Source organism: Podarcis cretensis, assembly GCF_951804945.1.
Source record: "Podarcis cretensis genome assembly, chromosome: 6".
Lineage (NCBI taxonomy): Eukaryota > Metazoa > Chordata > Lepidosauria > Squamata > Lacertidae > Podarcis > Podarcis cretensis.
In genome coordinates this window covers 32658873-32686511 of record NC_137175.1, presented here as the reverse complement: position 1 = coordinate 32686511, position 27639 = coordinate 32658873, and the positions used below count along the sequence as shown (strand labels likewise).

Genomic DNA, 27639 nt, shown 5'->3' with positions numbered 1-27639 from the left:
GACTGAACCAAGAAGACTCTAATTAAACATGGTTTCCTATTTTGTCTGAACTGGGAAACTGTATTTACAATCTTTTGGAACAAGACGGAATATTCAGTTACAATGTGAACATACCAGCTTAATAAGCAAAGATGTGACAATCCAAACTTGGCCTATAACTCACTCAGTGACATATACCAACATCTACCATTTATTTTAATCCCACCCATCCCCAGTTCAGATGTTTTGGAAATGAAAAGATGATTCAGGGTTTTTCTTTTTCTAGAAGCATCTTAGCAGATTTATTTATTTGTTTCGGTAGAACATTAATTTGTGTTTTCAGGTTCCGTCCCTGGCTCTCACCTACGAAAACTACTGAGCAGCTGACAGATTAGACAGTTAATGCCTATAAAATGCAAGACAGACACAAGAGCAGAGCAGGATCAAAAGGAAATCTTTTATTGAGCCTAATGTTACTAGTAATACTTTGAATCACTGCATCAAGCCAATTTTCATGCTTGTTTTTAAGTTTGGTAGAAAAGTCACAAGTGGAAAAATTAAGTAAAGAACACTGGTTAGCCACAAAACTGGACACACCTGGCTGCATAACCACCAAAAGAAACTGACTTCATTAGTTCTAGGGGCAGGAGAGTAAAATTTATATATGAAATCTGCCTGCACCAGTAGAATTGCTGAGGCCAAAGGCTTTCTTTTTGTTTTTACAGCTGTGTCAAGTTTTGGGTCTCAACTCTTGCCAACAATCAAGAGTGCTGAAGGAGCCCAGGTTAAAGGGTCCCAAAACTTTGCAGCTGAGATTCAGATTGCAACAATTTTAACAACTAGTCTATGAATTAATACACCATTTAAAACAGGGATAAGCATAAATTTGAAGTGAAAATGCAATGGATTGCATTGGTTCAAACCATGATATCCTTACATCTGTAATACCAGATGGCATGTTCTAAAACTAAACAAAGCCACCAGATCTGAAATATATAATTTTAACATCCACTTTCTCTACACATTGCCAGCTATGAAAGCAATGTTTCACTTGCCTTGCCAAAATATTATCTAAGTTTTATTTTCTTCAGCATAGTTATCTTTCAAAAGTATTTCAATTAACTACAGACCTTTTTATAATTTCTTCATAAAGCTTTCCCCTAAATGGGGTTTCTTTGTAAAAGTATAGCTGACCTTCCTTGTGCCTGTTACTTATACTGCTATATCTATATGCTATGTTAGTATGAAATTACCGATTTATACTTTTGTATAGAACTCAAAACGGATAGATCTCAAATCAAAATTATGAAAGTCGAAAGCCCTTCTAACTTTGAGTAAACAAGTTTCATAGGTTGAAATCCCCCTTTTGGGCTAGAAAGGTATCATCAATGTTCTGGAATGAGCACTCGTTGCTTTGAGCTAGTTTACTTTCTCTGCCATGAATTCTTAACATAAAAGTGAGTCCTTCTGTTTTAAGGAACATCATTGTTTGGGTCAGCAGAACAAGAAAACTATGGAATCAGACTTCCTTACAAGCTAACGATAACAAAAATTCTCAGGTAATATTAATATAATATAATTAATAATAATTGAACTTTTCTGTATGTGAAAATTCAGAAAAATATGTATAAAGCAAACAGTGACTTCACAAGTTTTATTCTGGCCTTCATATACAGCTTAAGAAGCCAGCGCCAGATATCTATCTACAAAAAGGACAAGGACTTAGGGCTTTACAAATGTTATTCAATCTACACTCTGTCTTTCAATACCACTCCATTTTCTTCTTTATTACTAACCCATAACTGAAATAAAGCTTGAAGTAGTTTCAACCACACAAAGTCACATTATAGTTAAATGATCCTCTAAATTAATTAATAAAGCAGGTATAATAGTTTGCAAAATGAGACATCCCCCATCCCTATTAGCAGGGCTGGGGAACCACAGAGTATTCAAATGCTGTTGGGAGTCCAGCTCCCCTCAACTCCAGCCAAAATGGTCAATGAGCAGGAAGGAAGGAAGCTGGAATCCTACAACATCTGGAAGGCTTCAGCTTCCTCATCAATGATCCATAGGTTTGCAATATTTTTTTCTTGTACAAGTATTTTTATTTCTCAGGTAGGAAATAGCAATGTTTTGAACTTTAATCTTGGCTACATTTAGAGATGCAACACTTCCAGAGATTTCGAAGCCATGGAGAATAATTGCTCTAGAATCTCAAAACTAAATCAAACATCGCCAGAATCAAGCATGGAGCAATTCAAAGGAAGCTAGGCCATGTATGGTCTTTTCATCATGATGGCAGCGCTCTCTAGATTCAGAAATGCATAAGGAATTTGTGTGCTATATATGCCTACAGTTTACTCAGGAATAAGGCACTCTACTGTAGACTATCTGATATAAAAATAACAGTATTATACATCCTTTTCTTAAAAACCATATCACTCATTCAAAGAGGAAAAAATATTGCATGAGAAGTTTTCTCCTTCATAGTGTTCCCCAAAATTTTCAATGTTCCCACTGGAAAGTTATTTTAAAGTTCTTGAAAAAATATTTCCGTGTTTCCCCCAGGCCTTCACATCATTAACTATGAGTTGGTAGAATTACAACCGAGAAAGTAAAACTGAATACCTTATAAAAAATATCCCATGGCAATGCCAGGAGGGTTTTTTCTTTTTCTTCTTCTTTTTGCCTTCCCCTTTATTACATGACAGGCTTTGCCTTTTAAATCACATTGGTGAAACTGACCAAATTGAGCTTATTTTCAGAAAGCATAATTTGATTGGATTTGACTTTCTGAAATAAATACTGCTTGATTAGCTAATTGTTAGCTTGTTTCTCTGGGCAGCTGATGGTATATCATTGACCTTCCAATGCTCTGACTGCTCCTTACTATAATTAGTTCTCAGCATTAGGCGGCACACTTTTTTATAGGCTGGAAGGATGATTTGAAAACCTCCACTGTGAGTACATCTTAGGAGCAGCAAGCTGACTTTTTCTCAGGTACGGAATGATGGGAGTGTCTAAGAGAGTGGCTAACCCCTCTCTACAGCAACCCATGAAGTCATAGCAACTGCTGTCCATTCTGTATAAGTAGTCAGAATGCAATTTTTTCCCATCAAGGATGAACACTTGCAAAGAATCAATCCACAGTGCAATAACTGGACACCATCATTAGATTATTGCTGGTAACAAGAAATCACTGGCCAGTTGGTCAAACCTAGCATTTATACCTCATTTTGCTAAGGTCTGCCTACCTACTCTCCAATGGTTGAGGAGTTGCCTGCTAATCTCACACAGCTATGCTAAGGATTTCAGCCGAACCTAACAACCTACAGGGCTGCGGTGAAAATAAAATGGAGAGGGGATGCCACCTTGAGCTCCTTGAAGGTAAGGCAGGTGGGATATAAATTCAATAAACAAAAACAAAAACACATGGATGAATACATATTAGCTGTTGCAGTTACCTCAGTGTGAGATATTTAAATTTAGCTTAAGATGAAGTTTATATCTAGCTGTACTTGCACGTGAGAAAAGATCATGGGAAACATCATCTGTTCACTCTTCTGCTCAGTCATTCTTCCAAATATATTAAATAGTAAAATTTTAGATGGACCACATGGCTAAGGCAATCTGAATTCTGAAGCACTGGCTTCCTGACACTGACACAACATGACAGTCATATGATAAAGGAATCTGTGCCAAAGACTACTTACTCCCATGACCTTCCCACGTTGTTCAACATCTTCCCACATAGAATGAACTATATAGCGACACATGTATTTTCCTGTTCGTCCTTCCTGCTTCATTCGTACTAAACACATCCTAGAGGATAGCAAGGGAAACACATTAGATTCTGGAAATCTTGACTTAAAAGAGTATTAGAAGTGCAAAGGGGAGACAAAGAAGGAGATGCAACTGGTGCATGGTCCAGGAATATAGAGCAGCAGTGTGTCTGATAACAACATAAGCACTATCCTGTAGACTGTAAGCTTCGTGGGACCATGGACATGCCTCTTTTTACTATAAAACTTTGGTCAAATGTTCCCTGTATTAACAACAACAACAACAAAAGAGGATCCAAAAGTGGCAGAGACCAAGCACCATAAGCTCTCACTGATGGAACAAGAACCAAATGTTTTTTTCAAGTAACACTTAGCCCAACGCTTTAAAAGATGCTGTATATTTGGATGTTTAGTGCTGTCACAGAGCAGTGTTGCAGCACCCTGAATGAGGTCATGGAATCTGGAGAGTTTATTTTTAAAAAAACAGTACCTCGTTTACAACAACTGCCACTTGAGGTTAAATGACACACGTTCTTAGATTTTCTAACTACATCAACACAGCTGCAAAACTTTTTATTGTTTTACCATAAGGTCATGTTTTGTAATATATTCAATTATTCAACAACCAAACCATATTTTGAGTACAGGGAAGTTTTGCTTCAGAGATGTATTAATATCTGGGATTTTAAAAAAGACTATCCATGTTATTTTCAAAAGATAATTACTTTAGAAATATGAACAGGACAAGTTTATTCTATGCTATGGGCGTACAGTGGTGCCCCACAAGACGAATGCCTTGCAAGACGGAAAACTCGCTAGACGAAAGAGTTTTCCGTTTTGCAGGTGCTTCGCAAAACGAATTTCCTATGGGCTTGCTTCGCAAGACGAAAATGTCTTGCGAGTTCCTGCGGTTTTCCCCCCCCTTCCCCCCCTTTTTCTAAGCCGCTAAGCCGCTTATCCGCTAAGCCGATAAGCTGCTAAAAGCCGCTAAACCGCTAATAGCGCTAATCCGCTAAGCCGTCAATGGGCTTGCTTCGCAAGACGAAAAAACCGCTAGACGAAGAGAATCGCGGAACGGATTCTTTTCGTCTTGCGAGGCACCACTGTATATCTGTAGAACATATAACAGGCCCTCAAGAGAGGATATTTATTTATTTATTTATTGAACATATATGCCGCCCTATACCCAGAGGTCTCAGGGTGATTCACAGACCTACAGGCAGGTATCAACAGGAAAAGCAACCTTTCAGGTGGCACTTCCTCTCCTTACCTGCTGCAATCCTAATAATTATCATGCTTCAGCTGATGCTATTTGCATTTTTTAAAACCTGCTAATTAAATGCAAAGATCCATTTAATGACTAGCTTGGTCCTCAGATATCTTTGGTTTCCAACACCTCAGCCTGGAGCAAGTTGGTGTACAAGCTGTAGGATGTGTGTCCAAAATGCACGGCTTGTACTTGCCCACTGAAGACGGCTTCTGAGTACTATCCATCTCTTGGGATAGCCATCCTCAGTTTTGTTTTGGGGGTTTTATTTTAGTCACCATTAAGCAGCTAGAGCTCTCTAATAAAACATCAGTTTCCCACTCTCCTGTTCAGTATTTTAGAAAGAGGTATATAAAGGAGGCTTGCACAATAAAATTGATGAGCACAGGGCTGCCTCAACCTGGCATCTTCAGCCTTAGGGCAAAGTGCAATCTGAGTTGTGAATGCAGACAACACATAATAGCTTGAATGATTAAAGTATCATTGAGATGTAAGTAGCTGCAAGGGTACCAGAAATATTTGGAATACATTCAACACTTACTTTTAAAATACAAGTACAGCACTTAGCATGACTGCTTTCGGCTGCTGTAGTGGCCATCTACAGAGCTAGTTACTAGCAATTCTGTGAGTCTAACAGCAGCAATGAAGAATGAACATTCGGAGGATAAGATCATTACTTTTATTATTATTTATTGCACTTATTAGTCAATTTTATTTACAAAATGTAACCCAAAGCAACTTGCAAAATTGGTTTCTGGCCACAAGATTCAGTTTCAACTTAAATTTGGTGCAGGGTCCAAGGCACAGTCCACTTCAGAAAAAGCAAGGCTCCCCTTGCCCCTGCTCCAGGGTAGATAAATAAAGCCTGTCACAGTGCAGGCAACTCGTTCCGGGACTTTTTGTGTTGCACTCAAAATGAAATATCTGTAACTTTTATTTGGGGGGTGTGTGTGTGTGGAATTTAAGGAAATGGTATATCCTTATTAGGGAGTGAATTATGACAAATTTCAGAAGGATACAAGCTGTGGTTTTTCAGCAAGGGTAGCAGTTGCAGTTGGGCGGAGGGGAGAGATAAAAAAGGAATCACTTAAAGTTAGTATGAGTTATTATTTTTTTAGTCTATTGTGATTTTTACTTTCTCTATGTTTTAAATTATGGCTGTAAATTTTTAGTGATAATTTCATTGTTTTATCATTTTTGTAAACTGCTTTGATTTTCCTCCCTACAGGTGGTATATAAATTGCATGAAACAAACAAACAAATAGGTACTGGGAGTGGGGTGGGGAAACAATCTTTTATTTTTGCAGCACTCACACTTCTGAACTCCCTGCCTATTGACACCAGGCAGGTACCGTTGCTGTATTCTTTTCAGCGCCTTATTAACACATTTTTGTTCAGGCAAGTCTTTCCAGACATGCATGTGATGAATGCATATGATTTAAGCTGTTTCATCTTAACTGTCGATTTTAATTATACAGTGGAACCTCGGTTTTCGAACTTAATCTGTTCTGGAAGACCGTTCGACTTCCGAAACATTCAAAAACTGAGGATCAATGGGCGATCTGCAAATTCCATTGAAAAAATGGAGAAATGTGCCTTTCGTAAGCTGTTCAACTTCCAAGGCATGTTTGAAAACGGAAGCAATTAATTCTTGGTTTTTGTCATTTGGCCTTCGGCTTCTGAGATGCTCGAAAACTGAGGTTCCACTGTATTTGAATTCTTTAAATACTTTGTCTTTTATTAAAATGTTAATACTTGTTTCTTGTAAACCGCTTAGAGAGTCTATTTCCAATCAAGTGAAATATAAGTTTGTTAAATAAATAAAAATAATTAAATAAACATGATAGATATATGCTTCAGCGCTTTTGCTCATATACGGCAAAGGTTATTTTTCTTCAACATTCCTCCTCAAGAACACAGATTGGAGAGTCAAAGTAAAACATTTCCATTTGATTACAAGCTTGACCTGTCAATCACAAGAGAGCATTCCGCTTAGCTTTCCATCCTGGTGTCTACTCTCCCTTACCTCACAGCCTACCTAGTATTTTCCTTTCAAGGTAAGCTTAAATACATTAGTTTTGCTGTTAGCAGAAAAAATTCTGCAACATTTTTAGACATCTTAATCACTGAAGCACCACGGGACCTCACTTTACTTCAGGTACCTGGTCAGATCCCCAGTTCACCTTGGGACATAACCAAAATCCCCCCAAAGCACCCTATATTAGCTCAGGCTTCACGTGTCTGCGTCACACCTTTATTTCCCCAACCCAGTGATTGATGTGCTCTAATAAGGGGGCTTTCTTAAATGCACTCATGAGATGCATACACACTTTAGTCTTTCAGGTGTCTCATTTTCTGAATGCCTGTTGTAAGCTAACACCACACACCACTGGAATAAAGTTCATAATATCAGTTGGAACCCTGAAGTAATTGAGAAAGCTTGGAAAAGGAGAGATGAAAAAAAGTACACATGCTATCTGGGTCATGTGGTTTACACTTTGTTCAGTGACAACTTTTGAGCGTCTATATTGGTAGACTCAAATCTAGTGCTATTAACTTTCAGAGAGGCAAGCAACTGGAAAAATAATTTCCTTCCTTCTGCATCGTTGCTATATCACTTTGACCTTTTCAAACACGTAACTTTAGATGAAAACTATATTTTGCCTAATTATTTTTCTTGGCCAGTTATTTAACAAATGAAGGAAAAACTCACTTTCTGAGGTGTTAAATATTCTACATGCAACCAACCTGGCATTCACTTAATCTGTAGGTACATTTTAGAGGTGCAAATGTAAATGTCAATGGTATAATTTGTTAAAGGCTTCTGACAACCAGAAAGTAAAATCACCACAGGTTCTCACAATTCAAACCACTTTTACGTAAATGTGAGATTTTCCTATAACAGCTAAATAAGAGACCTTTCCATTCAAGGTGAATGAAACCTTTATATATTTATTTATTTTAAAGTTATTCCTAGCCATATCCTTCCCCCTACTAGACTTTAGAAATAACTACAAATATTAGGCTTCTTTGACCTTTGTTTTTTAAAAAAACTGCCCACAAGTCCAATATTTTTGTCACTAGCAGTGACAGACTTCTGTAGTTGATATAGATGTTGCAGAATTCAGAAAATACAGCTTTTGAGGGGCAGAAAATATAGCTTTAAAGTTTTGCTTACCAGACGTGAAGCTGTGCTACTAAAAACCATGAGTTCAACGTGTCAGGCATCTGAAATTCTTAAAAAATATATATAATTAATTTAAAAATCCATTACTTTAATCTTTTTTTTAAAAAGTAAATGAATTTACACAAATGAATTTTTTTAATGTTTGTCGCTTTATTATGTTTTTATATGTATTGGAAGCCACCCAGAGTGGCAGGGGAAACCCAGCCAGATGGGCAGGGTATAAATAATAACAACAACATAAAATACAATAATAAATATTGTAACAAAATCAAATGTTTTCCTATGCAAAGTTTAAAAATGAATGATAATTTGCTATGCAGTTAATACCACAAGGAAGATAAATTGCCCACCAACAAAACCTCCATCTTATCTGGATTGAGCTTCAGCTTATTGCTCCTTATCAGGTTTTAGACTGACCTATGACACTGTTTCACTGTTGGTGGGCAGTTCATAGAACAGGAGATGTCCAAACTGTTCTGGATGGGGCTGGATACAGTGGGGGTTCACGGGGCACCCACGGCATGCAGCAGCTTCAAGTGGTTAAGCCTGATACACCAGCTGCAGCCATGGGCGTAGCCACAGGGGTGCAGCTGTACCCCATTAAGTAAATAAACAGAAAGCTTAACTAGCTGCCTGATTGTATTGCAGGTATTTTGATTTTGCCCCGCCCCCCAGCATAAAGCCTGCCTCCCCCTTAAAATAAATCCTGGCTATGCCCATGGCTACAGCCTGTCTTTAAAACAAACAAACAAAAAATGGGCAGCAGCTATCCACACCCTGGTAACTTCTCATCTATATTATTGCAATGTGCTGTAGTGCTTTTTAAGACTTTTTGGAAACTTTTGTTACTGGACAATTGAAGAACTAGGCTACTAACTAGGATCACTTCTTAAATAACTGTAGTGGCTGCAGTATATTTCCAGGAACAGTTCAAGGGCATTTAATGGCTTAGGACTCAAGACACTTGACCACACAAGCCTGCCCAAATTTTACATTATATGAAGGCCCTTCTCTAAGTTCCTATCTCCTGAAATTAGGTGATTACCAGGCAGAGGCAGTTTTATCACCCACTATGTGGAATGCCCTCTTGAAGGACTTTTGCCTGGTACCAAGTCTCATGTCTTTTCCAGCATATTTGTCCAGGCTTTTCAGCATGTTACCAAAGCTGTTTTAAACCAATGGTTCTGCTAGACTTAGTACTCTCCTGTGCTTCTATTGCTTCATGTACATTTTAAGTTTAATTCTGTTTGCTATTTTATTGTCGGAGTCTACTTTGGTTTTTCTTAAACTGGAGAATCGTAGAATCACAGAATTGTGGAGCTGAGAGGAACCTCAAGGTTCATCTAGTCCAAACCCCTGCAATGCAGGAGTCATAGCTAAATGCAGGAATCACAGCTAAGCATATAAACATTTTAAATAAACAACAAATGCTGTATTTTGAGTGAGCAAGGTGTTAACATAAGAATGCAATACCAAGATCATGAACTGTCAGCATGAATATACTTGCCTTAAAATGTGTCCTATGACTTCTCACCTCTGCAGAGGAGGAAGACAACCCCCACTGTATTCCTATGGCTCTGGGGGATTTTCTCAGCTGTGACTAGTGGTGGTTCTGTCAAAGAATGCTCCCTTTTCAGCCTCAGAGGATTGGTCCATATAGCTCAAAATCATCTGCATGCTGACTGACAGCAGATCTTCAGGGTTTCAGACAGGAAACAGGCCTACCTGAAGACGGTAAGGACTAGGGGATGCATATACAGTGGTGCCCTGCAAGACGAATGCCTCGCAAGACGGAAAACCCGCTAGACGAAAGGGTTTTCCGTTTTGGAGGTGCTTCGCAAAACGAATTTCCTATGGGCTTGCTTCGCAAGACAAAAATGTCTTGCGAGTTCCTGTGGGTTTTTTTCCCTTTCCCTCCCCTTTTTCTAAGCCGCTAAGCCGCTTATCAGCTGATCCACTAAGCCGCTTAACAGCTGATCTGCTAAGCCGCTTATCAGCTGATCCGCTAAGCCGCTAATAGCGCTAAGCCGCTAATGGTCTTGCTTCGCAAGACGAAAAAACCGCAAGACGAAGAGACTCGCGGAACAGATTCTTTTCGTCTTGCGAGGCACCACTGTACTCTAACACTGAACTATAGCCCCCTCCCTTCAAGCTGTAGCTGACCTCTGGAATGGAGAAATGATTAGCACTCTCAAAATTATCACTCTCAAATATCCACTCTTATGAGTGAGAACCAGATTGGCTCTCTAGTTTCTGGGAGCTTTGATTAATTAAAAAACTACAGGGATGAGAGTGGCAGCAAGCAAAGACTTATGATGAACCCAACTGGTGTAGTCCACTTGTGTGTTTGATCCTTGCTCTTCATGGCTTAAGATGGGGTGGAGAAGCTGGCCTACTAGATTTCCTAAACAGCCTACATCAAGGATACTTAAAGGATCAATTCCTTCTACCAATCTTGCCAATCCACCCAAATCACTGGGAGAGGTCTTCCTACATCTCCCCCCATTTCCCCATTTGAGCATGATTAGTGGGAACATGCGGGGGGCAGTGGAGGACAGGAGTGCCTGGCGTTCTCTGGTCCATGGGGTCACGAAGAGTCGGACACGACTAAACGACTAAACAACAAGTGGGAACATGTGGGGAAGCTCTGTTACGGCAACTGTTCTAGAACTCCGTATCTTCAGCGATTCATATGACACCTTCTCTGGTGACATCTCACCACCTTCTGAAATTTTTTATTCATTAGGCAAGCCTTCTGTCTGCAACTTGGTTAATTTTACATGTTTACTTCTTTAGTTTTTGTGGTTTTATTGATTCTATTATAAACTAGAAAGGTGAGGAAAAATGGATTAATGATTTCTGGTTGTCCACTCAATTGCTCATTATACACTGATCTATTAGTTGAAAACCACTCTCTTGTTTAACAGCCAAGTCATTAATTATTATTGCAGGGCCATATTAATGATAGCTCTCTTCCGAACATGGGCTTCACATTCCATTCTGTGCTTGAATAATTAAAGGATCATAGGATGGTTGAAAAACAAGTTGAGCATACAGGAGTGGCAACAGGGCAGGAAACTCAGTGCCTAGGTTACCTGCAGTGACAGTGAAGACTAGTGTTTTCATATTGGTAAGATTTGGTTTTTTTAAAAGAGTAGGTTGGATATGAATGACCTCTTTCTTTTCCTTTTAAATATGCAATATGTTGGCTGTATAGTGGGCTTTGTTTCATAAGAACTGTTCCTTATAACAGGCAGAAATAAGTGTAGGCATATACACTTATAAGGAAATAAGCAAAATTTGAGCATTAAACCCACGCTGCAGGCTGTCCTGCTTCCTCCATAACCTAAGGGTGGGGATGTAATAGAAGTGAATAAGAGATGAGAGATGGAAAACTTACTGTTAAAGAATTCCTCATAGTCTGTTTTCTCCACACAGCATGTGTACATTCGCAGGGCTGCTATTTTGATTTTCTGGAGAGGAAAAACAATTGCTTTTAGTACTCACAACATGCATAATGTGAGAGTTTTCATTAATTACACCAAATGCACTTCTTCTGCTATCAAAACTATACATTTGTTTAGGGAGTGTAATAAAATAGTCTGGCTATCTTAAAACATTTGCATAAATAATTGTGGAGATGGCCTTCAGTCTTCTGAGATACTTATATTATTGTGCTATGTTTGTTGCTATTTAACTGGGAAGCACTCTCCCATACTGAAAACAAACCAAAATACTAAATTAACTTTTGGGTTATCATATCGATGACTCCAAATGCTCAAACTGTCTAGTCAGCAGTGCACCATTTTTATCAACATCTGTCAAGGTTTTTTGCATGCATTTCAGCTCTTCACACATTTAGGCCATCTAAATTCCTGTTAAAGACAATCATGGGCAATACTGTTTTCTAATGTGTTTGCTGTTTCATTCCATTATATGGAGATCTGATGAGTAAGTTCATAAATGGAAAAATATTTGCATACTGTACTCACTTCTAAGACTAGCCCTTCCAAGGTCTCGTTTCATGTATACCATTTATACGACACATTAGTCAATATTCCAGCCAATTTTTTTTTCTACTCCGCCAATAAGATTTGACACAGTTCCATGTTCTTAAGTCAAGAAACACGTTATGTTTACTGGATTTTCCTGCCACAGAATGATATTTTGTTGGGCTGGCAATATTCTTAAACTTATACTGGCTAGTAGCCACCATCTCTTTTCAGTCCTGGAAATTATGACTAACCAATTTATTATTTACACTAACAATTTCTTGGGCAGTAAAAATTATAGCAATTGATTAATTAGTTCTTCAGGTCCTCTAATCCTAACCCTTCCCCTTTCTAAGAACTCCAACTTGTCTAGACCAGGATTTTTTGTGTGTTTTTTTAAACAAACAACAGTGTAGAAGACTGCAAGCCAATTTCCAGACAGGTTTCTGGTGAGCCTCTGCAAAGTTAAAATAAAGACAAAGAAAGAGCAGGAACGCTCAATACTCCTCCATCTCAGATCTGGGAAAAAGCAAGAGCAGCAAGAGAAAAAGACCCTCAAAGGGCCCATAAAGGAAATTATAATGAAAACAAAGATCATCTGGAAAATAAGCTGAATGAGCCCACAATGACAACGTACCAGAGAATATATGGCACATGTGAAGGAGCACATGCTCTGTGCAGTTTTGAGTACTAGGCTCAATGAATGCACGTATACAAAAGATGGACTGAGGATCTTCACCCTATGCAAATCACCCCACAAGATTCAGCCCCATTCTATTCCCTATTATACTTGTTGCAGTGCAAGCACAAGATGTGCAAGAGAAGCAGATGAGAAAACCTCTGACTCAGTTGCTGAAATACAAAACTCACTTCTTCACTACAGCAAAAGTGTGCTCTGGCATTAGCTCAGGCTCCACCCACTCCAGATTTTTTTAAGCCCCTTGTGTTGGCATTCCTGTGCTATGTAGACCTTTTTTTTTTTTTTTAAGAACCAGAGCCAAAGGATTCAAAAGCACAAGGAGTCCCTTTGTGCTGCTGCTAGAAGCCCAGAGCCTAATGCTATATTCCAGAATCTAGATTGGGCTCTTTAGTTCCAATTTGATTGGCCAAGTATTTATTTAAACTGCATCTCACAAGGTCGCAGAAGCACCCAGAAATCCAGGTGCTATTTAGTGAACTAGTTGACATTCTTTTTTTTTTCCTGTGTTGTTGGCAGTAAAAGTGGAAGCACACATGCTTAGTATGAAACAAGAACCCAAATGTAATCCCTGCCATCGCCAGCTAAAAATGTCAGGTTGTGTGTAATGTGAAAGACCCTGGCCAACATCCCTAGAGAGCCAATATAAGTCAGATGAGGCAATGCAAGACTATATGGGCCAAAAATGTCTGATCTGGTATAAGGCAGCTTCCTATAGGGCAAGCATAGGGAACATCTGGCCCATGGGGCAAACCAGGCCTGCCAGGGGTCCTCATTTGGTATGTAAATCCATTTCTCCTCAGCTACACGCATCTGACATCAAGGTAAAGCTGTGGCTACAAAGAACAAAAAGGAGTGTCGGAGTGCAATCCTGATCATTCTTCTGCAAATGGGACTTGTATTTAGCACATTTTAAATTTGGTTCCAAATTCAATAATTGCTGGGATTGGCTCCATTAAGGAAAAAATCTTCCTTTCCATATGAACCCTGAATTTAAGCTGCACTTGCAAAGGAAGGAAAAAAAGAATCCATGTGTACTAAATCACCAGACACAACAATGGAATCAAGGTAGCTGATAGGCAGGCAGAATAACTCAAGTTATATCTAAAACATATTGCTAACCATATTGCTATGTGCATTATCTATATGAAGCCACAGGGAGAAGTCATTTTTCTCTTCTGCAAGCTTATTCTGAGGAGACTGTGGAGCTCCTAAACCATTTGGGGAGAATGAGGGAGAAGCTTAATCCAGGTACTGTGGGTGGGACAGTAGACACCTTTGTATAGAGCTTTTCAGCCTGTCCTTGACACTGTTGCACTAAACCTAAAGGATCAGTTGGCAGTTAGTCGGTATTTCCAGAATTATTGCTGTCTGGGAAAGTTCTGGTGGTGATGGTAGCTTAGGCTGGTACTCCAACTGCAACCCTATGTAAAGAGAGGTCAGATCTCGCCTCAGTCATTCATGCATTTGTCACATCCAGATTGGACTACTGTAATGTTCTACATGGGGCTGGAACAAAGTGTAACCAACCGGTTACAGGTGGGTATAGTCAGAACATACTACACTGATACTGTATCAGTTGCACTGGTTGCCAGTTCATTTCCAGGCCCAATCCAAGGTTCTGGTTCTTACATTTTAAGTATGACAGTTATAGAAATGCTTAATTTAGTGAAAACTCCAATTTTCACATCCCAATTCGATAGGCAGTTTGACAGTATACCACATCCAATTCCAACTTGGCAGCATGGGCCGGAGGGTCAATTGTGGTACTGAAGAGAAGCACTATAACATAAACCATACTTTTGATTGATATAACACTAGACATAGGTAGGTACAACTTTCTAGTTCTCTTTAAAAACATAGTTGAAATCCCAGGAAATTGGTATCTGGAGGGCTCAGTAAGGAGGCAGATTTTTTTAAACCAGTGAGGATAGTTAGTGGATGAAATGAATCCAAGAGAGGTGATGGAATAATCATTTCCAGACCTCAGACTAAGTGACCATAGGCTTGCTTGTGAACACTATTGTTGGTGCTTACTATGGAATGCAATGTTTGTGAGAGTCAAGGAATCCCATGTATGCTAGCCAAACCATCTGCTCAGTCAGTTTTTATAGATTCAGCTATATCCATGTCTATACAACATAAAATCACAATGCAATCCAAGCCAGCCAGATCACAATTTCACAGGGCCCAGGATGGAGCTTCATACTAGCCCATGATGGTATATGGGGTCATTACTAGAAATGGGCCCTCTGAGATCTTTCCATGTTACTAAGGTGCCGGGCCAGCAGCAGAAGTGGTCCAATAATGCCAGCGGCATTATCCTTATCTTCAAGTAATAACATCTTAAAAGATCAACAGGCTTATCAAATCAATGACTGTAGAGATGGGTTGGCAGACAGTTATTTTGTTGTGTAACATCAGTATACAGTGGTACCTCGGGTTAAGTACTTTCGTTCCGGAGGTCCGTTCTTAACCTGAAACTGTTCTTAACCTGAAGCACCACTTTAGGTAATGTGGCCTCCTGCTGCCGCCGCAGCACAATTTCTGTTCTCATCCTGAAACAGAGTTCTTAACCTGAAGCACCTGGGTTAGCGGAGTCTGTAACCTGAAGCGTATGTAACCTGAAGCGTATGTAACTTGAGGTACCACTCTATGCTCTTGAGATGTTTTCATCTAATCTAATTTTGATTAATTGTTGTATCTGGATAAAATTTTACTGCAGTGCTTTTTATATTATATTTATTGTGTTATTTCACTGTACACTGCCTTGTCATGTCAACTACCCTGAAAGGAGGTCTATAAATCTTTTAATAAAATAAAATACGCACACAGGAGAAGACTAAAAGGAACTGAAATTAAAAATAAAGCTTCAAAACAAAAGCAGCTGGTGCATTTGCTGCTGGAAGAGGAGCATTCCAGAGGCTGGGGGTGAAGATCAATCTATCTCCTGGACAAAGCTCAAGAGATACCATCACCACCACACCCAGAACTGCCCCTTTCCCAGCCTCTTTAACAAATTTAGCAAGTCACTGGGTACACCCCCACCCCATCCTTTCAATGTATTTTTAGACAGGTCATTCAAGGTGAGATATGAGCTCTGTTGTTGTTTTAGACATATTTTATGTTTATAATGTATTTTTACTTCATTTGGCCTTTTTTCACCGAAAGACTTTTGGTGCCTTTGAGCCCATGGGGGTCAGACATATTGATAATAAGAAAAAAAACTGCTGTAAGACACTCTGGGATTAAGTGGAATATCAATAAATAAATCAGGTGGTAGTTCCACCAGAAAATGTGGCACAAATGTCCAGCCAGTCCACTATAAATGGCTGAAATCCACACATACACAAGCTTTTAGCCATTCAGATACAAATATGAAGTAGCATTGTAATCCTACAGATGTGTACCTGAGAGTGAGTCCCTACTGTACTCAGTGGAACTTCCTTCTAAGCAGACATACGTAGGATTGCACCATAAAAGACATTCAGAAATGTGCTTGTAAGCAGAAGTTTGAACTACTTTATTCTGGTAGTCCTTCCTGATTTAGAGCCACTGAAAACAAGATGAATGTTTTACCCATTTGTTATATTTTAGTGGTCCTGTGAAACCCATTGCTTCTATTATCTTCGTGAAAGCACCTACTTTCTCTTCAGATGGCTGAGGGGAATCTTTGGCTGTAAAAACCTATAATGAAAGCAAAGAAATGTGTTAACAGGAGTCACATCTTAATCACCAAAGCACTGTCTGCAAATTAAAGCTACATTAAGTCAAAAGGGATGCTTCACACGTTGGAGGAAAGGTATTGTCCAGGCCAGGCCAATCTGGAGGAGGTGGAGGCTGCCATGCCTATCTGCCATATGCATGGTCCTATTTGACCAGGCCACACAAATGTGAAATCCGGTGTCTGTGTAGCCTTGGCGGTGTAAGTGACTGTGCAATCTGGGCTCGTCTGTGTTAGACTTTATGCTTCTATATCACATTTACATGTTATACACGTTTGTGGACCTCCAGTAGTCCTGAAGATGGGATAAGTGTATCCCACAAGGTGGGAAAACATGATCTTTCCACATTGTTGCGAAGAAATCAAAGCCATTACATGACAATAAAAACAATGTTTCTGATTACCTTTGTCACTTCAATAATATTCTTAAGCCTTAAAAAAACAACCATTGTTCCTAACATGGGAACACATAAAAACCACAGAGCATGGTCTGCAGCAGTAACTCTGTGTTCCAACTGGGGGCTGGACTAGTTGAAGAGAGTTAGGAATGAAGGCCACATGGTTGCCTATGAGAAATAAGATGTCCAACCCTATGAGATAATATATTATTGGCAACACATTTGGCCTTCCTGTTCTAATTAACCAGGTAATTTATGCCTACATGAACTTGAAGAAGCCAATGCGAGGCTGGCACTTTAAAGAAATAGAGAAATCCATGACCAAAATCACTATATGCAACATGAAAAACAAGATTCGACAAATTCATGGATATACCTATAGCTATAAGTCAGGATGAGAGGTTGCTGATCACTGTCTAAATCTACTTTCACAACCCTGAAATGAACAATCGGAGATGGAAGATCTTACAAAATAGCTTATTCCTGTACAGTTAAGTTTTATCTTAACAACTTTTACTGTTAAATGGTTATTTGTCCCTTTAAAACTAGCATTATATTGCCTACTAATAGCAGCATACAAGAACTTCATTAAAAATCCTTCTAACGTGTGTGTAAAAGGAACTGGGCTCTGAAATGTAGTTCACATAGTACATTGTATATGCTCTTCCTTCTAGAAGACTGTTAAGAACTTTGCAGTTGTTAATTTTATATGCCTTAAACTATCACAAGTTAAAATGAGAATACCTTATGTTCAATTCAGACCTGAAAAAAGGTGAAGCAAATTGTTTGCCACTAAGCAGGTCCACTAAGCACATGTGATAATGCATTATGGAATAGACTCCTCTTTTAAGAATATTCAGTTCACTACATTTTCAAATTGTCTACCCAAACTCTTGAGCTCTCTTTTAATCAGTCTAAATACCATAATAGACTTTAAGTCTTTCGAGGTTAGTAGTTTCATGGGCGCCGCTTCAGAAGAAAGGCATGAAAGAATATGGTATAAAGATATTAAGCAGTTCAAATGTATCTACTCTGAGATACATTTTATCTGTTTTCATGTCTTGTAATAAAAACAAGAAAAACACAGCATGGTGACTTTTTTGTAAGCAGCAAAGATTCCCTTTGGCATGTAAGCATAGCACACAAGACCATTTATTTGTTTTCTAAGAGGATATGGCAGTATGTGAAGCCGTGTGATGGTCCGAAATACAAGTGTTTCTGATGAATAGTCATATGTGATCTGCAATTCCAGGGTAAGGAAAGCAGACATTGTCCATATCTACCCTCTAGAAATGGTACACCTAAACAATTATTTATTTAATTTAACAAAATGCTTATATTATTTGATTGTAATAAAATCTCAAAACGGCTCACAAAAAAGTTAATATATTAAATTAAAATGATTGATAGAAGTTAAAAACATATATATAAATAATAAAAAGTAATTAAAATGAACAATAAACTAAAGTATCCTGATAATACCTTGTCATATAAGTTAGTGGACATACTGACTAAAGTGTCTTCAACAGCTAGCTCTGCTACTGTCATTGCAGGAGATGGTGGATTGATGCTGGCAGCTGCCTGGAGCAACTGAGCCACTTACAAAGTGTACATATGAAGTGCCCTGTCCCTGCCCATACTGCTCCCTTTTTCTGTGAAGATACTTCATGGGTGCATCTCTTTGAGCCAAGTAGTCTTCGACAGGCATCAAGGACACTGGATGGATGGCCCTCACACTAGAGGGTTTCCTAATGAAGATCCAATAACAACAACAAAACTATGAAAATAAATCACAGCAGTAGGCTCTACAATTAGACATACACCTCATTTCTTAATTCCCCATGTTGGTTTCTTACTGTAGATATGAGCCTCTTCAGACAATTATTGTAGTGCCCCCCAAGTTGAACAAATCATAAGTCGGGGGGCAGAACTTATGACTCACAGGCCAGATGTGGCCCTCAGGGCCTCTCTATTAGGACTTTGACTCTCCTTGAGAGACACCTCTCCTTGGCCCTTTACCCTTACCAGCCCCACTTTGTCCCCTCCTGCACCCCCCAGTTTACCTGACAATATGCCCACCCTTATGTTTACAATATGGATGGGGGAATAGATTAACTGAAGGCAGTGGATCTGGGATGATTAATGATGTGAGACAATATGAAAAGAACAAATGCTTGTGTGGGGATGGGTGTGTGAGAGAATAACTAGGGCATGTGATTGTGAAGGGTGTGGGTGTGTGTGTGTGTGTGTGTGTGTGAGAGAGAGAGAGAGAGAGAGAGAGAGAGAGAGAGTAATGCATGCCTGTGTATAGGTGTGTGAGAAAATAAATGAACTGAATGGCTGTAGCCTCACCTACTTTTGACACCAGCCCCCAGAAAGTTAGCTACAAGGGAATGCAGTCCTTGGCTTGAAAAACATCACCCATCCCTGTCACCAAGATAGAAAACACTTTTCATGTTTTCATAAAGAGTAAGAAGTTTAGAGAAAACCCAGTCTGACATTTTCTTTACATTCTGGAAAGAGGAAAGGTGAGGGGGTGGGGCTAGAGAAATATATGGGCCTGTTCCAGCTGTGAAGCTTGCCAACTTGGCATTTTAAAAAAGTATTCAACCAGATGAACAAGTGAAATACAGTGTGCATTTAGCTGTGAAACTGCTGCAATATTTAACAGCTTATGTATCTGAATTACTATGCAGGGCCCTTAGCATGTGACATAACCTAACTCACAATTAATGTCTCAGAGGCAGCTGAGTGAAAACGGACATACTCAGGACCAAAATTTTGTAACTGTATCTCAAGCACTTCCTAAACTACTTTCCAGATTAGGTTTAGTCAGATGATATTTTTTAATTTTTTAAAAAGTACTGGCTATGATTATTCCAGGTTGTTGAGAAACCACTCACCCAGTATGGAGAGGAAGAATTAACTATTCGCTTCAGGCAACTTGACAACAGCAAGTTGTGCCCATTGTTAAAGAGTGTCTGGGGTTTGTTGTTTCAAGCCCAAGTGCCGCAAATTATTAGCACAGGTACATGTGGGCTGACAAGCTAGAAACCATTTTTGTGTCTTTTAAAATATATATATATATATTTTTGCAAAGCCGGCTTACGTCGATAACTGCAATTTAGCACTCGCTTGTCAGTGTTTCCCCTCCTCTACACCAATGCTCACAACTTTTTGGTCATTCAGTCTCCTTCCCTCTTTTGCTTTATTCTCCCAATCTGTTAACCCTCCTCACAGAATATGGCATAGAAAGCATACGGACTTTCACACACCAAAGGAATTTGGGATATATGTGGGCCATGCCATATGGCTGGCTTCAACAGACTACAAGCCAAGTCATTTCCACTGCACACCTCCAAATCTAGAAAAAGGAGCAGTAGAACCCTAGTGACAAGATTCTTAGCCTTATATCTCCCCACAAACAGGCAAGAGGATTATACCTAGTGTACATTATGAATTTACCAAGGTGCAAAAATAGCTCATGCCATGGTGTGTGTGACTGGTTTTGATGATAGCAAATCTACAGGAATTTTTTTTTTAAATTGCTTAACATATCAGCATGGTAGCCATGAGATCAGCAGATAAGAATTTTTAAACTTTTCAATATATTTTCCCCCCGTAACTTAAAAAAATGGTTTTAGTTGTTGTTTTTTTAAAAAATGTTTTATCATTGCTACGCCTGCCACCCTGGGCCCCTTTGGTAAGAGGGCAGATATAATTCAATTAAATCACAAACACCATCAGGCACAATAAAGATACGTTGACATAAGAATTGCTTTGGATAGCTATTAGCTGAATCAGACAAGATGCTATGCAAGATGCAACTAAAAACAGTTCTCAGAGATCATTTGCCCACTCTGATTTTGAATGCATAAAAAATTGTAGTATAAAAAGCAATCTCATTTTTCTTCCTTGTGGATCTTAGTAGTCAGAATAACTTAGTACCCTATTTGTGCCATCTCACCCCTTAGCATTCTGGTTTATAGCCATTTAAGATCTTCCATGAATTTGTCTGAATCATTGAAAGTATTCTGTCAGTTTCAGCAGGTGTCACTTCCTCAGATTACTCTGGGATTTAATGCTTCTCCTGCATAGTAAGACAACAAAGACTGTGCATTTAAAGTTTTGCTTGAAACCTGTTAACTCAAAAAATCCCAACCCCCAATAGAACCACAATCCTAGTTCAATAGGGGCAGACAGCATTTTTGAAATACAAGACTTCACTTTGGTCTGACCTTGTTTGTGTGATGAAGTGTTCTGTTTGGCTGCTTTACTGTACCAATGGTTTGTATTAATCCACAGCAAACTTGGGTTAGTTGTGACTGGCCATTCTTGCGTCTCTGATAAAACAACAAAGAGAAATAACCAAGCATAAAAAATAGTAGTATGGAAGGGCAACACTGGATCATACAATTAGGCACACAAATTACACATTAGTGTTTCCCTATAGAAGAATTTCAGATCATAGACTTGCAGAGTTATCAGGTTTATTATACACATGAGCACAGATGAAGAAAAGTGGCAAATACAGAAGGAAAGAGTTACATTGCCTTGGCCTTCTAAACTTACCAGCTTCATACACCAGAAAAGATGAAAAGGTCATGAAGACACCACACACCCTCGACCTAAGAAATATTGCAACTATCAGGAATCTCTTAAAAACATAAGAAGAGCCTGCTGGATCAGGCCAAAGGCCCATCTTTTCCAACATCCTGTTTTTACAGTGGCCAACCAGATACCCATAGGAAATCTGCAAGCAGAATCTTCACACAACAGCACTCTCCCTTCTTGTGATTCCCAGCAACTGGGAACAATTACAGTAAAAGTTATCTCAATGAAACTGAAAAGTCTGCATTCCTCATTATCTTTTGAGCCAAAATCCCTTTTGTATATGCTTGGATGTGGTATAGAGCCTGTGGTATTTATTATTTACTTCCTATTTCATCAACATTCAAATAGCAAATGCCCATGTCAGACCATTTAAAATATTGATAACTGTCCCATATCCTTGAGGCACTCATAGGCTAAAGCAAATGATGAGCAGCCACACAGCTTTCCTTTAGACTGTCTTTCTGACACAAGGCTTTAGTCTGATACCATTTCCAGTTAGTGCACCCATAAAACCACTGAGGAGAGCTGTAAGCCTAAAGAATTACACTCAATATTTCGTCTGTTTTGCGAGGAATAATGTTCCATATTGTATATATCACGCTGGGCCCCGAGAAAGGGTAAATACTAGCAATGGCAAGTCACACCTGGCTCAAACTATTCAGTTCCCTGAAATAAGAGTAAATACAAGCCATGGAAAGTTAATATTGGAATGTTAGAGAGTAGACTTGCTGGATCAGCTCTCAGACCTATCTAGCCCAGCATTCTGTTCCCACAGTGGCCAACCAAATACCTGTGGGAAGCTCACAAGCAGGACATGAGGGGATGAACACTCTCACACTCATGTTCTCCAGAAGTTTTATTCAGAGGCAGCAATATATAGCTATTATGAAATACTAACCATTGAACCACTACAGATTTGAAAACAGATCTGAAAACAACAACTGAACAGTTATTAATTCCACGATAAGCTCTAGCAAAGTTCTCATTCTTGCAATTAAAAAAAAAATCATACCTGGAGAGTGCCATGGAGCATCCTGCCCCATTGTTGCTGAGCTAATGTTGTTTGTATCAATCCACTGCATAATGCAATCCATTGTGGTACTCCAGCTCGATGAGTCTATAAAATAGCCACTAATCAGCAATGATTATTTTGACCAGCATTATCAAACACCCACCTTCCTATAACCCCATGTTTGAATAATACTGTAAAAACACAAGTGCTGCTCATCTGAAGATTCTGTATCTCCTCAGCACAATTCAGTATAAACAATTATAGTTCAAAGTAACATATTGCTAGAAGTTCAAATATGTAATGGGCATGCAGAAGTATCTGCTCAGGCAAACTGATACATTCTCTACTAAGAACTATGAAGTTCTTAACTAAAATCACAAAGATATGAAGAAAAACAACTAAAGGTTCCCAGTGTAAAAGGACCCACAATTATTCTACATGACTGATACAAGCAAAAGTCAGGAAATTATAACTGGCTCCATGTGTCTAAATTACTTCCTGCCTCAAGACATTGTGTGTCTTACCACACCTTGCTCACTGCTATTCTTACATAATGATTATATCCTAGATTATATAATCAGGGTAACATGGCTTAACTTCTAAAAGATCCTGCCTGGCCAAAGAAGATTGGATAAATCAACCCACATGTCCCTTCCAGTTCCAGCTCTTTTGCTGACTACATAGCCCATAAGAAGAAAGTTATAACAGACAATGAGACTTAAAGGGCTGCTGTTAGTAAGCAAGCAGAAAAGCCAAAAAGAGGTTTAGCTTCCTATTCTTTAGGTTTAAGCCAGGAGTGGGGAGCCTTGGCCGTAAATATGACTCTCCCCAGACTCACACCTCACCAGCCCTGTTTCATACCCCAAATGTCTTTGCTTGGCTGGAATGTGTGTTTGAACTCTGATAATGCTTCTTGCTTCCCTGAATGGAGGGGTGTGTGTGTGTTTACAAATATAAACTTTCTATGTGTTGCTCTCCCCACATTTGCCTCTGGCCCTTTCCACCACTGGCACACAGCTCTCAGAAGGTGGCCCAGAAGGATATACAGCTCTCCAGCTGACACGTATGCCCTATTTCTGATTTAAGCCATACAGACACAGAGAACCAGGCATGAAATGGTGCAGTGAAAACAGAGCTGAAAAATGTGGCGCTTAAGTCAAGACCATCTCTACAAAGAGCTTTGACTCAGAGCCCACCTCCATTGCCATTACAAATATTTAAAAAATAGCACTACTGTACTACTAATTATGACAGAGCATGAGCCAGACTATTAAATTTAAGGCCTGAAGATCCTGGTTATACAATCAGAGTTTCTGCCTCAGCTGCTGAAGTTACTTTACAAGCATTGTAATGGTCAGTGTTGGACTAGGATCTCGGAGACCAGGGTTCAAATTCCCCACTGAGCCATGAAGCTCACTGGGTGATCTTGGGCCAGTCACCATCTCTCAACCTAACCTACCTCACAGGGTTGTTGTGGGGATTAACTGAGGGGGGACGACTATGTATGCCACCTTGAGCTCTCTGGAGAAAAAGGTGGGATATAAATGCAACTAATAATTTTATGCCTCATTCTGGGAAGGCCGGTGATGCTTTGGCCTTTCTACGACGGGTCCCAACAGGAGCAGCTACGGCGCTTTCGTCCTTCCCACAGCAACGTCTGTCACCTCGCCGAAGCCTCCAAGGGCAAAGCCTTCCATGGGCAGCAGGAACCCTCGCTCCCGATTTCCTCAGCCTTCCCACCGCCAACCGGGTCGCAGCTTGCGGGGCTGCCCACCGACAGCCCCCTGCGGACCCTTCTCTCCCCCCCGCAACACACGCCCACCCCGCGCCCCTTGGCTGGCTCAAGCCCCTGGCCCCGGAGAGGCTGCCCGAAGCCGGCCTCCCCAGCCCTCTCCCTCGGGCCCTGCAGGCCGAGAGAGCGGTGCCGCCACGCCGAGCTCACGAAGGCAGCGCGCAAAGGCAGTCGCCAACCTCACTCACCACAACCCTCACCAGCGCCGCCATAATCCTTCAAGGACGAGCTTCCGCTTCCGCCAAACTTCAAAGTGCTTCCGCTCCTTCATCCGATGCCGGCGCCGCCACCTAGTCCCCCCGGGATGCTCTTGCGGAGCCTGTCTGGCCGGGGGCGGCGGGGCATGCGCCTGAAGAAGCTCCTTCGTAGCCTCGATGGTAGTTTTGCGCCAGGGGCGTTAATAACGGAGCTGTATTTGCGGGAGCTGCCATAGGGGCGCCCTGTGCCTGTGGGGCAGCTCGTATTTATTATGGGGAAGCCAGGAGACTTTCCGTAGGGGGTAAGGGGGGCTGGCTATTGGGAAACGCCGTGAAGGTTTCTTTTAATTTTATCCTCAAAATCTGTTCCCCGTAAAGCCTCGGAAACTTGATGTATGGTGAGGAAGGTGCTTTCTAGCAGTGCCGGATTTACGTATAAGCTAAACAAGCTATAGCTTAGGGCCCCACTCTTTTGGCCCCCCCGCCAAAAAAAAGTTATAAAGGAAAAAAACCAACTGGATGTACATTTCCAAAATATAAGATAAAAAACAAATGAAACAAAACAAAATAAAGATTATGAGTCTTTGTAAATTGTGTTTCTAAAGGAACTTTTGTTATTGCCAAATGCCAGTGTGTTTGCATTATTAAGTTTGTTATGAATAAAAATCATTTTAAGTTAGAGCTTAATAATTATTTCACTATTAATATACTTTTTCTTAATTGTATTTCAGTTCAGCAATTACTTTGAAAAAATACATATTTTGTTATGTGCAAATGGCTTTAGATACCTATTAGGTCCATAAATTACCATGTAGCATATATTCAACACAAAAGACAGCGACAATTTGTTGTTGACAAAGGACAGCTGGACATATAAAGGGCCCCATTAACCTTCAGTAGCCAGTTAGTAACCACAACCAGCTCCCCCAACACACATACCAAGGATGAAGGGGCAGGACCTAATTCTGGCCACGTTCTCTGTTCTAACTCACCCTCTTGTGCGCTTAACCAGTGCCATAACTAGCCATAACTGCACCTGGTGCAAACCATACATTTGGTGTGACACCCATGTCAATTGCTGTCAATGTATGTTTAGATTAGAACCACAGATTTATAATTACCCAGTACATAAGAAAAGCGGAAAAAAAATCAATGGCAACTGGTAAGATTTTGTCTAGGCAGGGCTGTGATTTTTAATCTTGTGGTTTTCTTCACAATAAGACTAGTACAGTATAGCACTCATTTTGGAAAGTGTACCATTTCATATTTACACTGTCTCACTAAAAAAACAACCTCCATCAATTATTCTCTGCACTTTTATGGACAGGGGAAGAGGTTCTGTATAAGAGAGCAACAGCATTTCCTCCGTGCTGCATTCAATATATTTTGAACTTTCCTCTGACGGGCATGTTGGAAGCAGATACACACACTTTTTCTGGAAATACAACAACAATAATTTATTTATTAAACCTTGCTCATCTGACTTGGTTGCCCCAGCCATTCTGGGAGGCTTCCAATAAAAATACAAGGGGAAAACCAACATAAAACATTAAAAGCTTCCTAAAACAGGGTTGCTTTCAGATGTCTACGAAAATTTTTACAGTTGTTTAACTCTTTGACATCCGCAATCAAGCAGTCTTTCCTTATTAAACAGCTGCTGCTGCAGTAGCTTTTAATGAGTGAATGCAGGAAAATGGTTAATACAGACCCTTGTTGCTACATAAACCAGCAACCATTTCTCCTCCAATCGAATTCACAAAAATAAATACAAAATTGATAGATATAGAGACACACAGTGTCCACTGTTCTCTCTCTTACCCCCCACCCCACCTCTAGAAAGGGGTACAAAACAAATACTATATAAGTATTTGGAAACACACTCTGTTGCTTTTCTGCTTTACCAGAACATGCTAAAAAGTATGAGGAGCTCTGGCCTTCAAGGAAAGATTGGAACCTATAATGTTTGGAGGGGAGATGTTAACATGTAGTAAACATGTACTCTGAGGCAGTGAATGACCAGTGATCCTTTTCATATACGTGACTCCCACATAATACATGAACCATGCAATGAACAAGTGCAGATTCATATTTGGCATAATGTGTGAAGCAGCCCTAAACTCATTTGCAACCCAGCTATAAATCACTTTTCCATCTTCTGAATGATGGCATTATTAATGATCATAACTTTCAACTCTGAATGCCAAAGATGCAGGATGCTATCAGTCAGATGCCCAGGCCTTGAAAGTTTCCTTAAGGCTACTTCTGCAAGTTCTGCCTCTGAAAGAAGCTGTGAGGAGCCATTCATTGTGTCAGTCTTGGCCTCCTGTGGTAAAAGGCCCATTTGTGAAAGAGGAGCTGGCAAGAATGGAGTCATGATGAACATGGAACAGAAGGAGGGAAAGACTTTCTTTAGCCATAAAATATTTGTGTTGTGAACAAACTCCATTCTTAAACTGTTTATGCTTCTGAAGTTCTATACTCCAAAAAGCTAGACCATTTCCGGCAGTGTATTGTCAAGTTCCCAGAAAGGCACACTGCCAAATCATATTGGCAGATGCTTTTCCCTGGCCTATTTTAAAATAATTTCCAATGAAAGGAATTCCATAATCACCACTATTAACTTCTTCCACTCTCCAACAATTTTATATTTACAATTCTTTTTGTAATATTTAAGCTGAAAATGTTCTTGTAACTCAAAAACCATTGCTTCCTCCCTTACCTTCAGTAGCTATGGAGAACAATTGATCTCCATCAACCTTATAGCAGCTGTTTAGATATGTATTTGAAAAGAGTTGCCAGCTTTCTGATAGCATAGGCGCTTTCAAGACTGGAACTCCTGTTGTTTTCTCCTTGATAAATATTTTCAGTGCCTTCAGCTTCAACTTAACCAGCTCTCAGATGCCTGGTTAAAACTATTTTATTCCAGGAGGCCTTTGCAGAGTGAATGCTGTTCTGGTGTGTTAATCTCTGATGTTTTAAATCTCTCATGTTTAATTAT

At 39.8% G+C, this 27639-nt stretch overlaps 2 protein-coding genes across 8 annotated transcripts in view; one reads left to right on the top strand and one right to left on the bottom strand.

Moving 5' to 3' along the window:
- Positions 1–24792, bottom strand: part of UQCC1 (ubiquinol-cytochrome c reductase complex assembly factor 1) — a 39521-nt gene extending 14729 nt beyond the window's left edge. The window contains exons 1-7 of one of the 4 annotated variants that reach the window (XM_079979883.1): positions 24633–24792; positions 22653–22757; positions 21265–21369; positions 16484–16591; positions 11616–11688; positions 8207–8264; positions 3693–3801 (exon numbers count right to left, since the gene is read on the bottom strand). In XM_079979883.1, coding sequence (XP_079836009.1) covers positions 3693–3801; positions 8207–8264; positions 11616–11688; positions 16484–16591; positions 21265–21369; positions 22653–22757; positions 24633–24656 — 582 coding nt within the window. In that variant the 5' untranslated portion in view covers positions 24657–24792. Of the gene's footprint in view, positions 1–3692; positions 3802–8206; positions 8265–11615; positions 11689–16483; positions 16592–18629; positions 18775–20993; positions 21035–21264; positions 21370–22652; positions 22758–24316; positions 24365–24632 lie in introns of those variants that run through there. The other 3 variants (XM_079979884.1, XM_079979882.1, XM_079979885.1) reach the window with 3 other exon arrangements.
- The window catches only part of CEP250 (centrosomal protein 250), a 138703-nt gene that overhangs the window by 39523 nt on the left and 71541 nt on the right, over positions 1–27639 (top strand). The window lies entirely within an intron of this gene.